This window comes from Aedes albopictus, chromosome 2, assembly GCF_035046485.1.
Source record: "Aedes albopictus strain Foshan chromosome 2, AalbF5, whole genome shotgun sequence".
Lineage (NCBI taxonomy): Eukaryota > Metazoa > Arthropoda > Insecta > Diptera > Culicidae > Aedes > Aedes albopictus.
In genome coordinates this window covers 112,711,378-112,725,766 of record NC_085137.1, presented here as the reverse complement: position 1 = coordinate 112,725,766, position 14,389 = coordinate 112,711,378, and the positions used below count along the sequence as shown (strand labels likewise).

The window sequence follows — 14,389 nt, the reverse complement described above, 5'->3', positions numbered from 1 at the left end:
TTAAGATAATGAAAATACACTGCCTAATATTTTGCGTTGCATACTGCCAAATTTGCTAAGACTTCTGGTAATGTTTTCACTCTTAAAACGATTATTTTCAATCTGATAATTAATTATTCCAGTTGCACTAGGATTAGATAGGACAGGTAGTACATGTACCACGCACAACATTTCTTGGGCAGGGCAGTCAATGTATTATCCTTCCTTACCTATGAAAAATCTTAATGATGCTGAAAATGCTTCAGGTGATTTGATCATCTACAAGAATTTCATAATGGATTTGTCCATGCACTACACTTAGACTTGTAGTATACCATCGACTACTCAAGTTAGCCTAGCATTTCTTTTGGCGTTTATCCAAGGCGTTCTCCATAGATTTTCCCAGATTTTTTTTTCCAAAAATACCTCGACGAATTTTACTAGACATTTCTCCAGAATTTGCACGAAATATTCGCCAAATAAGTTTTTCTAAATTACACTAAGACATTTTTGAACAATTCAAAACCAACAGTTTTAAAAAATGTTCTCTAGAGTTTTTTAATGATTTTTCCGGGGATTTCTGGAAAAAAATATATTTCAGAATTCCAACAATTCACCCTTCTAAGAATAGTTTTCTTTAGGAGTCATCCCAGTTATTTCATTAGTATTCTGTCAACGAAACCAACAGTGAACAGTAGCAAGTATTCCTCTAATAATTATTCCAGAGATTCACAAACAACTTTTAAATCTCAGATTACCTTCACAAATTTCTTCAAAAGCTTTATCCAAAAATCCTCCAGAGAAATGCCTCCCAATAAATTGCTCCAGATTCTTAAGAAATTCATTCAATGATTTCGAATGAGTGTAATCAGTTTCGTACCTTTTAATGTCCTATTTTGCTTATCCTTTGACAGATACGCGTACTTCGACTACCACTTGTAATCTTCCTCATTGTCAGTATTACACAGTGGATAACTGACACTGAGGAAGATTACAAGTGGTAGTCGAAATACGCGTATCTGTCCAAGGATAAGAAAAATAGGGCGGAATTAAAAGGTAAACTGATTACACTCATTCGAAGAGGGTATTCTGCCTAGACGGTTCGAAAAATCGGTACAAGATTATTCAATGATGCCTATACAGTTTTATCCCAAATTCATTTGGAATTTCCATAATTTTATTATGATATTATACAAAAAATCTAACAATGTTTCTGTCAGACCTTTCTTTTAACGAAAACTCGGTTGAGCTTATGAATGCATTTCTCCTGAAGTTTGCCAAGGTATTCCTCCTGAAGTTCTTTCAGAGATTCTGCTAGGAGTTTTTTCATGGAGTTCGCCCTGTCGTTATTTGAGGAGTTCCCCTTAGTTTTTTTTTCTTGAATTTCTCAACAGGTTCTTGATGGAGTTTCTTCGGTGATTACTTCTCATGTTTCTCAAATGATTCCTCTTGGATATTCTCAGGAGTTTCTCTATAGATTACTCCTAGAGTGTCTTCTGGATTTGTCTTCAAAGTTTCCTAAGTGATTGCACTTAAAATGTTTTCAGATATTGCTTCTGGAGTTTCCTTCACGCATCTGTCCAGGAGTTTTTTTTACAGTATTTTTCCTGGGATTGCTAACGAAGGACTTCCAAAGATTACTCATAGAGTTTTTCATGAATTTCTAGGGGATCTCTGAAGTTCCTTCGGGATTTTCTTCAGGCTTTGATTGAGGGATTCCTCCTTGACGGGTACACACGGAAGTTTCTTAAAAGATTCTTCCTGTTGTTATAGGAGGAATTGTATATTTTCGGCAGTTTTGTTCTCTTCGTCATGTTTTTTTTTCTTTTGAAAGCTCAGAGTTGGCTTCAAATCCTTCCCAACCTAGCTGAATTATACATCCAAGTTTCAGAAAAATTGGCCGACAAAAACCCCTAATGACGAAGAGAACAAACCTGTCGATAATACCCATCGTCGCCAAGAATTTTCTCAATAAATTCTTTGCGTAGTTCCTTCAGGGATTTGTTTTGGAGTTTCTTAAGGGACAATGACACATATTGCCCATTTTACTGACATTTTACCAGATTTGCTGGTATGTCTGAAACATACTGGAAAAACTTGTAATTTGAAGGCACGAAATGTTGCTATTTGACAAATTGGGGAAGAAATTTGTGAGAAAAATCGCGTTCTGAACATATACGGGATTTTCGCAAAGCATTCCTTCAGAAGATCCTACAGGGTTTTCTTCTGTAGTTTCTCATAGAATACATCTTAAAGTTCCTCCAGTACCTAGAGTTTCTCAAGGGATCCTAGCGTAAATCCAAGTATTCTCTCTGGATTCCTTTGGCTTCTCTCTGGAGTTAGTCCAGAGATTTCTTTTGAAGTTTCCTTATCTTCTTGGAGTTTTTCAAGAGACTCATCGTAGAGTTTTTTTTAGGCATTCATAGAGTTCTCCTGAAGTTTCTCAAGGGATTTCTCTTAGAATTCATCTTTCAAAGATTCCTCTTAGAGAATCTCTCTTATCTCATTCAGAGATAGTTATTGATTTTTTTCGTTTTGTTGGACACCAATGAATTGAACTAAAACTCAGACGTCGGTACGAAATTATTTCCAGAAGTGGTAGAATTTTGTCTTTCATGTGATTGTTTGATTTCAAAGTTCGGAGTGATCCAAAAGTTATCAATTTTCAAGAAAGTCGTTTTCGAAAAACAATTGAAAATAATCGAACTTTCAAGTCAGCCATTACCTGAAAATAGTTATCCTAATATCAAAATAAAATAAAATAAAATACGGGTCTAATATTTTACAATTATGAATAAGCCTACCGACTTTTACGGAATTCTGATTTGGTTTGCTATGGAATGATGAATTCGACAAGGCATGATAGTTTCAATCTCCTAGAAAATCATTCGTCATATAACATTTGAGCGCTACTGTATGCATCCCCGGGTTGGTTCGTCCCCGGTGTTATGTTTGTCGTCCTCGGCGTCCTCGTCATCGTCGTCGTCGTCGTCAAACGTCTTCGGAACGGATGATTTTGATGTATTTTTCGGCGTTTGTTATTTTTAGATTGATTGTGCCGCGGCAGAAAGTTAATTCATTAAGCGCAGATCACGGTGCGCTGCGGAAATAATTTATGGCGGATAAAAAGGTGAATTAGTGTGGCACCGCAGCAGCACCTATAGTAGAGAACCCTTCGAGCGGAGGTGAAATTTTCGACTTTCGAGAGTGTGACCAATAACAAACCGGACGGACAGCCACAAGGCAAAGTGGAGAAGCGTGGTGATTTGTGCGGGGTGTTTTTTTAAGTGGAGGCGGCTCAGTGAGTGTGTGGACGTTTGGCGGGCGTGATGGATAGGACATGTTACGGAAAGTGGGACCCTGGAGCACGGCAGCCCTACCGGTGTACGCTGAGGGAACGAGGAATCGCACCTGGATGTGAGTTGAAAATGATCGTTTTTGGTAAACAAATGATTTGTTTTGGTTGTTATTAATGATTTACTAACTATAAATACCATCCCAGTTAACACAAAGTCTTATATGATGTTGAATAAATAGGATGCTAAAGTGGAGGCCATATGCGTACATGTTTCAATTAAACCGCGTGTAAAGTATATCGCCTCCACTTTTGCATCCTATTCAACATCATATGCGATCACGTGTTGACTGGGATATCATTTAGTAGAAGGTTTCTACGTATTCCACAGCTCATGAAATTTCACTTGATCGTAGGTATAAGTTGATACTTGAATAGATCCTGCATCTTATCAGAACATCGTATTAGTATAGTATTTGATTGTTTGATCGCTTTGAAGAGGGATAGCTTTGACAAATTTGCTTAACACACTCCCCAGTAACAATAGCATTCTATAATTATGACATTTAATGTATCAAGATGGTAAACTATTACCTAATTTGTAATATCGTTTTTTTTTTTTTTTTGATATTTTGAACAAGTTTTCTAATCTTCTTATTGTTTATTGTTTATTCGTCAACAATAGGACAGATCAGTGAAGTACTAGATTTGTAGTAATGAGCTGAATTTATGTATGGTGAGAATCTCAATTCTTCGTTTCTGCAAAGAAATGGTGCAAAAAGCGTGGGTATTATGATTCCTTGCCTAATTTGATGCTGTTTGAGCAAAACTTTGGGCAGCAGTGTTGTTGTTTTCTCCATTTCTTGCAACATAAACAACATAGTTATCCAAAGTTTTGCTCAATCAGCATCAAATTAGGCAAGGCATAATAATACCCACGCTTTTTGCACCATTTCTTTGCAGAAACGGAGAATTGACCTTCTCACCATACAAAAATTCAGCTCATTACTACAAATCTAGTACTACACCGAACGTGCCCCATTGAAATCCCCACCCCAATGAAAATGGTTTACTTTAAAACTGACGTAAAACTCTTCTAAAATTAAGCTTATAAGTTTCCCGAGACAATTTAAATTAAATACACGGTGACACTTGTTGAAAACACGGGACATACTGCGGATCCGTTCATGAAAACCATAGTTAGTTCTGGTGCGGGGAAAACGGATGAAAGCATTATGGCGAAGATTCTGGTAGCGTATGTTGATATCCAGAATGCTGAGGAGCAGCGGACAATCAGAATTGCCTTGTACAGTATGACCCATAAAAAATGCGACAGTTTTCAAAGTCATCGTTCCCCTACTTCGAATTGATAAACCTTGCATGTATCTATTGGATAGTATAGTAGAGCCACTAATCTGATAGTGACAAAGGAACATAGACTGATTTCATGCACATACCTTTGGAAATATAACGTTGAGCATATGGATGTCGAAATCGTCCACGCGCCAGAGGCCGTTTTTTAAGGATATAATTTTCTTTCAATTGCTTTCAATCACATTCAATCAAATTTTATTTTCAAAACAGTACTTTTTTGGCTGGATAAGGTCTTCAGGAGTTCGTTGGTTCGTCGGGCAAAAATATTAACTTATAAATTAAGAGACATTTTCTGAAAATTGAATTATTTGACAAATGATAATTTTTAGAAAATATTATGTTATAAGCATGAAATTGTTTTTAAGTACTTAGTATTTGTACCTATCGCAAAGGTAGGTTTATATGCCTTCATTGACAAATTTTTTTTTTAATGTTCAAACAGTGTTAAGTTTTTTATTACTTTATCTTAAATACGGTTTTTAATATGTAGCACCTTTTTTAGTTTTTGTTTCCTAAACATTTGAAATTATTTTTAAAATATTTTTCAAACATGGGCGTATTAAAGAGTACATATTTCTTCATGGTTTCCATGTGTTTAAAAGTTTTTATCTTAGTTCATTTTGTTCTGAAAATTTCAAGAAAACTGGATTTTATTTAGAAATTGTTAACAAATTTAAGGTATCCCATATACATAACCAATGAATATTTTGACAAAAATTTTAGAGATCCTGTAAGACAATGACCTCCTTATTGTATCCTAATGCAAAAAAGTTTAATTCATTAGGATTATTTCATTAAAAATCATCAAATACCGCAAAAAAAAATGGAATGTCGCATTTTTTTATGGGTCATACTGTAGGAGATCCCCTATAAAGCACGCTTTTGCCACGTTGCGCATCGGCTCGAGTAGCTCTTGGCATATCAGTTTGCAACAGATTTCGTAGCTTGGAGAGTTGAACGGGTGTCTCCAACTGAAGTGACGAAGAAAAAATTGAGTTTTCTTCCAAGAATTCCTTGAAATATCCTTCAAAAACTACCATCCATTCATTTCAGAATTCCATGTAGGGATCCGCTCCAGGATCCGAGCGCTCCAGGAGCTTCTTTTGGGGATTCTTCCAGAAACTTCATCTAGGAATTCCTCCAGATATTAGATTTGGGTATATCCTTCAAAAAGTACTAGTGCCTCAAAAAGGAATTTCATCTAGAAATTACTTCTAGGGAACGCTCCAGGAATTTATTCTGGGAAGTTCTTCAGAAACTCCATCTTCTGATTCCTTCGGGAATTCTTGCTGGGGATTTCTCTGCAAACTATATCTCGGGATCAGGCTTGGAAAGCGTCAATGCCAACACGAGTCGTCACGTGATTTTTACAGAAGTGTCTCTCTTAATTTCATCGAATCGGGAGACGATGACCAAGAGAGTCTAATTCGCTCATTTTTCGATCACGACGAGTCACTGGTTATAGACAAGACAATTACTAGCACATCGATGGATTTTGTTATTGTTTGAATCCTTTAAATCTTGAATATATGTCCTCTCTATCCATTAAATACAATGACTAGCCCGACTAGCTTAAATTTGCTTGGACAAGGTGAAAATTTAAATTTCAAAACAATTTGGAAGTTTTCGTCATAACGCTTGATTATTGTGAAATGACATGACGAAGTCCAGGCTTTATCTATATTTCTTCAGGTATTCCTTGCTGGGATTTCTCCAGAAATTCATTGAGAGGTTTATTCTGTGATTCTCAAAAGAGATTCTTCTCCGGGATTCCTCCAGGAACTCTATCTGTCGAATATAAAAGAAAAGCTGTCTGAGGATTACTTCAGAATTAATAGCGGGAATTCCTTAATAAACTCTACCTCGAAATTCCTCATCTGGGTATATTCTTCAAAAATACTTCCAGGGATTCCTACACGAATGCCTTTTATGATTATCTTCTTATTCCTTTATGGATTCCTTCGTGGGATGTCTCAAGAAATTCCATGAGAATTTTTTGTTGGGATTCATTAAAAAGTTTTGTCTGGGATTTCTCTGGGAATTTCTTCTCCAAAAAGAATCCAGAACAAACACCTGGAAGACTTCCAGTATGAACTCCGGGAGGGCTTCCAAAAGGAACTTCTGGAGGATTAAAAAAAAAACTCTTAGAGAAATTCCTGAAAGAACTCCTGAAGTGTTCCCAGAAGGAATCTTTGAAAGATTTACAGCAGTAAGTCCAGGAGAATTTCAATATGGAAACTGCTGAAGGATTTCCAAAAGGTACTCCTGGAGGATGCCTTGGAGGATACTTTCTTATTCGCCATACTAAGGCATGTGCTCTGCTGTACGTAGGAGTCGTCTCCATTCGTCTAGTGCGTCTCCAGTTACGTACTCTGTGAAGGGTCCACAGATTGTCCTCCAGAGTCCAGACTCATGAAGGATATCCCGTAGGAAATCCTGGAGAATTTCTAAAAACGATTATGGAGGGAATCAAGCAGATGCTTTTGAAGAAATTCAAGAACACATTTATGGATAAATCCCGAAAGGAACCCATATCCCGGAATCCCTAAAAATAACTCCTGTTGAAATCCCACAAAATACTCTCGCGGATATTCTGCAACTGGATATAGAGTATCATTGTCCTTGCCTCACAATGTACAAAACCATGCAATGGCAGGCAAAGAAAGGTTTTCAATTAATAACTGTGGAAGGGCACAAATAACACTAAGTTTAAGCGAGGCAGGCCAAGTCCCAGGGTGGACGTAGAGCCATAAAGAAAAAGAAGAAGAAGTAATTTTTTTATCAGCATTTAAAAATTACTCGTACAAGGTTAAACTTGGAAAAGTTGCCAAAAATGCTTTATGGAGCATTTTCAGCTCAAAATTGCCATTTTTTAATCTATTTTTTTTTTTTAATTTTAATGATATTTTGTAGATGTGCTGGATTTTATGAATCATTTACTTTTGCATCAGCGCATAACCATTTTTCCTCACCTAACTTTTGAAAAGGGCGTATAAAAACACCTAATTTTCTTCTGCATAAAATATAATTCGAAAATGTTTTTTTTATTGAATTGTTGTCTTCAAAGATGTTGGAGGATATTTGAAGGACTTCTAAAAAAAATACTGAGAGTAATATTTCTGTAGCTGACCTCCAGCCTCAAAATTTGCCATGAAGCCCAGGTTGGTTGAATGCTTCCAACTATTTTTTCGTGATTTTTTATTTTTCATCGATGTTTAACACAATCAAAAGGAGAAGATTCTTGAGATTTTTAATATTTTAAATTGATTATGCGTACACGTTCCTACATTCAACAATACTTAAGTTACAGCTTATTGAAAAACTAAAACAAAAGTATAAGAAAAGGATCAATTATTTCTCAGATTTGTAAATTTTCAGACCGCCTCGAATAACATTTAAAAAGGCCCAATTTATTTTTCCTATTTATTTTTTGATTTTTTTGAATTTGATGTGTATGGAAAAAAATTGTATATTTTTCTTTCTTTTAAATTTGTACGCAGAATCTTTTTAACATAAGAAATCTCAAAAATGGGTTCCTTCTGATTGTTTTAAAAATGGATGAAAGTAAAAATTCGAGAAAAAATTATTAGAAGAATTTGACCATCCTTGGCTACTTGACAAATTTGAAGATTGAATGTCAGCGTTCTACAGAAAAATAATGAAAATCAATAAATTAAGGGTAGGGTTATTGGAAAATTGAAAATTTTTGGACGGACAACACAGATCCGCGATAAATATTACTCTCCTCGGTGTATTTTTGACTTTCTATATGTCCTTCAAATATCCTCAAACATCTTTGGAGATTTCATAACAATCTAACAAACCATTTTCGAGTTATAATTTTTTGAAGAAGAAAATTAAGGTTTTTTATACGTTCGTTTCAAAAGTGACATTGCAAAACAAATAACATGAAAAACATTTTCAGATAGAAGCTCACACATGAGCAAAATTTCTGTTGCGTCTACGCAATTCGTGCGTTGAGCTGGAAATTCTTCATGGCCAAATAGGGAGCTACTATGGCGATAGCTGGTACACTTACCCTATAATAATACTAGTTTGGGTTAGTTATATTCCAGAAGATCCCTAGAATGAGTCCCTCCAGGTCTAATAGTTTATCCTAAATTATTGACGATCGTCATTTAGCTAAAGCTTTCGAATCCCCTTGCTGCGTCGAATGCTCGCCATCAGATCGCGCTATCCACTTAAGAAGCTGAAGCTTTGTTTACTTCGTATTTGATTTACTTTCCGTTTTACACCGCCTCGAGCACAGAACCGTTCGAAGTTTTTCTCCTACGCACCCTCGATTAACTCCAATAAAGCTTGGTGGTCGGTCGTGTTTGTGATTGGTGTTTCAGCTCTTGGGTTATCTATAAATATTCAAATCGACACTGTAGGATGACGGATCACCCAACATGGTTATATAGCGACGACGTGTGGCGGGTGCCCTTCGGAATGGAGTGCTTCCGACCGGATAGATAACCCACACACCAACTGTAATAGGAATATGTGCGAGGTGTGCTTCATTTGATAAATAAGTGAGCCTGAATTAAGGGCACGTAAAACGGGGAACATGTTTTGTATCATCCAAAAACCCTCTGAATGATAAAAAGTGAAACAAAAAACATTAACAAACGCAAGGAAGAAAATATAAACATAAAAAAATAAAAAATATAATAATCTGAAAAAACGGAACGAATTGACTGTTTATTACTGCAATTCCTAATGTGCTGATAAATTCAACAATGAGTAAATACAGGCAAAAATGAGTCATCGAGTTGAGTTGTTCGATTGTACAAATTCTTAATTTTTTATTCAGCTTTGTTTATGTTTTTTTCAAATCTTTTATAACTTCTGTTTATATTTTCTCTTCTAACTTTTTTAAGGTTTTTGATACTTTTTAAATCAACTCCTTCGGTTATTAAGGTTATATACTTTACTATATAATTGCCTAATTCTTACAATTATCCTACAACCACTTAATTGCTTGCAGATCGCTTTTTGGAACTCGTAATTTTTCTACTGCAAGAATATATTTAATATATTATATGAGATGACCCTCTGTAGGGTAGCGTTCCACAGTTTCTCCTTCTGATATTGGATTACTGTTTACCGAGTGATGACATCATTACAAGAATGCCAATGAGTGTCTCCTCCGCTTTGCGCTGTGTGACCGTGCGGTTTATGGTCGAATAAAATGTCTCCATTGTAGTGTTACGAGCGGGACGACGACGGTTTGTTTATACTTGTGGATACCATCGCAAAACCCGTTTAACGCCGGGAAGATTAATCGTAACATACCGATTGGGTTCGGAAAAGTGAATCGGATATAGTATGGCATATCCCCTACCTCCGTCAGTTGTTGTGCGTTTCTCGCAGCTTTGCACTACTGTGATGTATTCGCGCGCTGGACTGAGCTATGTGGTGATTCTGAGCTTAAACGATGTTCTTTTCTGCGTATCTGTTTTGCTTATATTCTTCCTTCGGTATCGCAATCGTAAATATTTGCACTTCAGCTGGGTTTTGAAAATGTTTGTGCGACCTTACAAACATATTATACCGTGGACTGGTGTAGTTCCTCGGACCGGTGCGGTGTACTTTGTTGAAGATGTTTGAGCTAAAAGCTTGGTATATTAGATTTTCCTCAAATTTGTTAGGACTCGTAGTTTTTATTCTTACTAATTAATTTCAGATCTGTACACGACATCGACATGTTTTATATACTTATTGAGGCTGCCCAGCCTTGAGTCTTTGGGTCGGTATTCTGCCAGGTTAATAGATTTCGTTTGCGCCTCTGCATAAAGTAAAATTCTATCAAAGGTACTTCCTTGAAAGGCTTTCGGAATTCCTCCTTAGATTTACACTGCAATTCCTTTTTATTTATTTTTTTTTGTGGTTTCTAATAGAATTATTCCCGCGATTTTACTCAGAGTACTTCCTTGAATATTGAAGTTTTTTTCTGCATTCTATCCAGAGATTTTTTTTCCGAATTTGCTTGTAGAGCTGCACCCAAGATTTTCCCGTGTTCCTCCCGGAATTTTTAATAGCACCCCAATTTCTTCAAGAATTTCCCTCAAAATATCATCAAAAAGTTTTTCCAGATTTGCTTTAAGGGTTCATCTCCAGATTTTTTCGGTGTTCCTTGCTGGATTTTTGAAAGTTATTCCAGGGATTTTTACCAGAATTTCTATCAGGATTTCTGCAGAAGTTTTTGACAGGGCCTCTGTAGCCTTCCGGGATTTCTTTTAAGGAGTTTCCCGATATGTTCCAAAGTGTTTCGCTTAGTTTGTCCCAGAGATTCTTCCAAAAGTGATACATCGTTCCATATTTCCGCAAAAGTTCTTCCCGGAATTTCTTCCAGGGAGTTTTCTGAGATTTATCTGTGAGCATCTCCGGGATTTCATTTGGAGGTTTTAGATGCCCCAGTTTTTCACAGGATTTCTTCCGAATCTCATCTCAAGATTAGGTCCAATAGGTCTTCCCGGAATTTCTCGCAAGATCTCATCTGGATTTCTTGTGATATTCCGCCTTAATTTCGTAGCTTATCCCTAGCGGTATTTCAAGAAAGAACTCCTGGAAAAATCCTTGAACTCTGGGAGTAATTATTAGAGATATCCCAAAAGGAACATTCAGAAACCAGGGACAATTTCCAGCAGGAATTCCGGAAGAACTTTGTAACTAAAGTAGAGAAAATCTGAATATCTTAAGAGGATAACTGCCTGAATTACCGAAAACTCGTTGCGAAGAAAATCTCAAAAAAAAATCATCCAAGAGGAAACACTGCGAAATTCCGCAGCAACATCTGAGAAATATCCTAAGAAAAACTCCTGTGGAGATCCCAGCATAAAGCCTGGGAGAAATCTCAGTTTTTTTTAGGTGAAGAAACCACGGGAAAATCGGTTTGATCTAGGATCTACGAGCCCTCATCTTGTTCTACAGATTATTCAGTGATTTAATTTGCTTTTGAAGTAATCATCCGGAGAAATCTTCAACTTCGAAATCACAAGCTTCCGGCAAGAACCATCAAAAATACGACACTACTATTTGTTTTGACAGTTACTACAGCGGTGACTTGAGTTTGTCAGCATCCTATTTTGTCTACCCCCGATTTTGTCTGCCTTTTTTGAACAAGGAATATGAAAGCGTATTTATAAACCCAAGTAACAATGATAGCTGAATAACAGCTTATTCAGACAAAATTTTTAGAATCAAGCTCAAGAGCAGTTTATTCAGCCGTTGTACAGCAAAAATGTTTGTTGGGAAATTACATAACAAACACATCTCACGTAACTTTTGAAAATTGCCAACTATTCCGGCCAAATATACTTTATTAACTAAATTTCTTCCCAATGTGGAAAAATGCAAAATATGCTTTTTCTTTGTAGAGATGCCTCCAAGAATACTTGGGGCTGTTCATAAACCACGAAGAATTTTAAGGGTGAGAGTAAAGGGGGGGGGGGAGGGATTGTTTGGTAAAAGTCCACGTTCCACATAATAATTTATTAAAATTTGTGTACGAACGAAAGCCTACGAGGGAGAGGGAGCTGATATGACCAAAGTTTGATCTACGTGGTTTAAAACGGGCCCTTACTGGAATTGTTATGCTGCGATTTTCTGGTAGGATTGCTTCGAAAGTTGCGGCCTGAATTCTTCCTGGGATTCCTCCAGTTAATGGAATTCGTGGTGGGATTCCTCCAGAAGTTCTTGGTGCGATTCTTCCTGGAGTTTCTGAATTTTACCATGGTTTATAAGAATCCCTTTAAAAATTCCCTTAGATTTTTTTTTTCAGTCATTCCTTCGGTAGTTTTTCCATCAGTAGTTTTTCTCGGGGTTCCTTCAGAATTTTTTACTGGTATTCCTGCAGGACTTTTCTCATGAATTCTACAAGAATTCATCTAAAGATGTTTCCAGAAATTTCTGTGAGGGTTTTTCCAACAATTCCTCCTGAGTTACTTCGTAAATTTGTCCAAAAAAAATTTCTAGGCATTTTTCTCTTAGGATTCATTTGGGAATCCCTGGTGAGATTTCTTCACAAAATCAAGCAAAGATTTATCTAGAGATTTCTCTAGGGATACTTCTAGTGATTTTTCTTGAAAAAAAATCAATGGAAGTCTTCTGTAATTTCTACAGAAATGAATGAAATACATTTATCTCTGGAAAGGATTCCTCTAAAGATTTCCCTACTGGGCTTTTTCTATGAAAATCTCAGTGGTTCCTCTTGGGATTCTAACAGGATTTCTTCGTGCTATTCCTACAGAATTATCTCTTGCTATCGCTTAAGGATTTCACCTTCTAATTTTTGTTGGGGTGAACTGGCATGACAAGTAGACGAAGTAAAATATTGACTAGAACGCCCCTGAAACCCGCTGGAACACCCCTAAAACTTCCTAGAATACCCCTGTAATCCATTAACTCCCCTGGAAACATTAAACCCGCTGGAACACCCCTAAAACTTCCTAGAATGCCCCTGTAATCCATTAACTCCCCTGGAAGCAAAAGCCTGTAACCTTTTGGTACATCATGAAACGTCATTGAAAACTCATGGATCGCCTCTGTAATCCACTAGAAAACCCCTAAAATGTTCATAGCCATAGGACTCTAGAACCATTTCAAACCCCCTGGAGCAACCCTGCAACTTCGTACAACATGCCTGAAAACCCGTGGAACGCTCATGAAACCCCTTGAAAGCCCCCTTAACACTCCTAAGGACTGTTCAATTTATAAAACGGACAACTTTATAAGGCTATAAAAAGAAGACGCGTAGTTCAAATTGAACCACGCTTGCTTCGTTTTTCAGAACATCATCTCTCATTATAGTAATAATTTTTTAATCGAATAAATATAGTGTTATATTATAGAAAATCGGCCAGATGTTAAATGAGGAGAATTTTTCTATTGCTGAAAATTGAAAATATATATAAAATTACTTTTCACATATGGTATATCGTTTTCAATACCAGAAAAGTATGTGCCATGCTACAGCAGCATGAGTAATAAACATTCTGACGAAATTTAAACTCAATTGGAAAATTAAGTGTTGAGATATTAAAGTCTCAAGTTAGATTCGATTTTTTGAAAAAAAATTCAATTGTGATGCAAAAAGGTCATGAAAATATCAAATAATTAGTTTTTTTATGCATCCAGTCGAATGTGGGAATAATGTGGTTTTAAATGCAGAAAACTGCTTCTTAATAGCATTGCTGGTTTGGTTACTGTGCGCCATTACAGATACAGTAATCAAAACAGTTTCGTTCTTTGATGGTTCTTCCAAATAACAATGCTAACTGATGCAAATTTTGCATAACAATGATGTTGGAAATAAAAACTTTGCATCCGATTATTATTAAATAAGGTGTACAATAACATAGGACCAACTTTGTTGGAAATATAGTATAACAAGATTCGCTAGAGTCGAAAATCTGCATCAATGGAACAAATAGCATGATTTTTTTTAATATGACCATCTTTATGGATTAAATTGTTGATGAAAAATGCAATTAAACGTTATTTTTTCTTCTGTATCATTCGGAGAGCAATATTTTACTACTCTGGACAAATTTTTAGCCGAATCCGTTATGTTATTGCAACACAGGACTTAAATGAACATTTTTTAATAATGTCTATGAAAATATGGCAACTCACTATATCAAGCTGGAGCCTGCACCAAGCATTGTTACTGATCAACTATTGAGCTTTACCTTTAGTAGAACAGTGTAAGCTTCCAATTCATTAAAAACTTCATGA

At 36.2% G+C, this 14,389-nt stretch overlaps 1 protein-coding gene across 2 annotated transcripts in view; it reads left to right on the top strand.

Annotated features, from left to right (window-relative positions):
• The window catches only part of LOC109414139 (paxillin), a 285,833-nt gene that overhangs the window by 102,280 nt on the left and 169,164 nt on the right, over positions 1–14,389 (top strand). The window contains exon 2 of one of the 2 annotated variants that reach the window (XM_062850255.1): positions 3,028–3,396. In XM_062850255.1, coding sequence (XP_062706239.1) covers positions 3,309–3,396 — 88 coding nt within the window. In that variant the 5' untranslated portion in view covers positions 3,028–3,308. Of the gene's footprint in view, positions 1–3,027; positions 3,397–14,389 lie in introns of those variants that run through there. The other variant, XM_029853013.2, reaches the window with a different exon arrangement.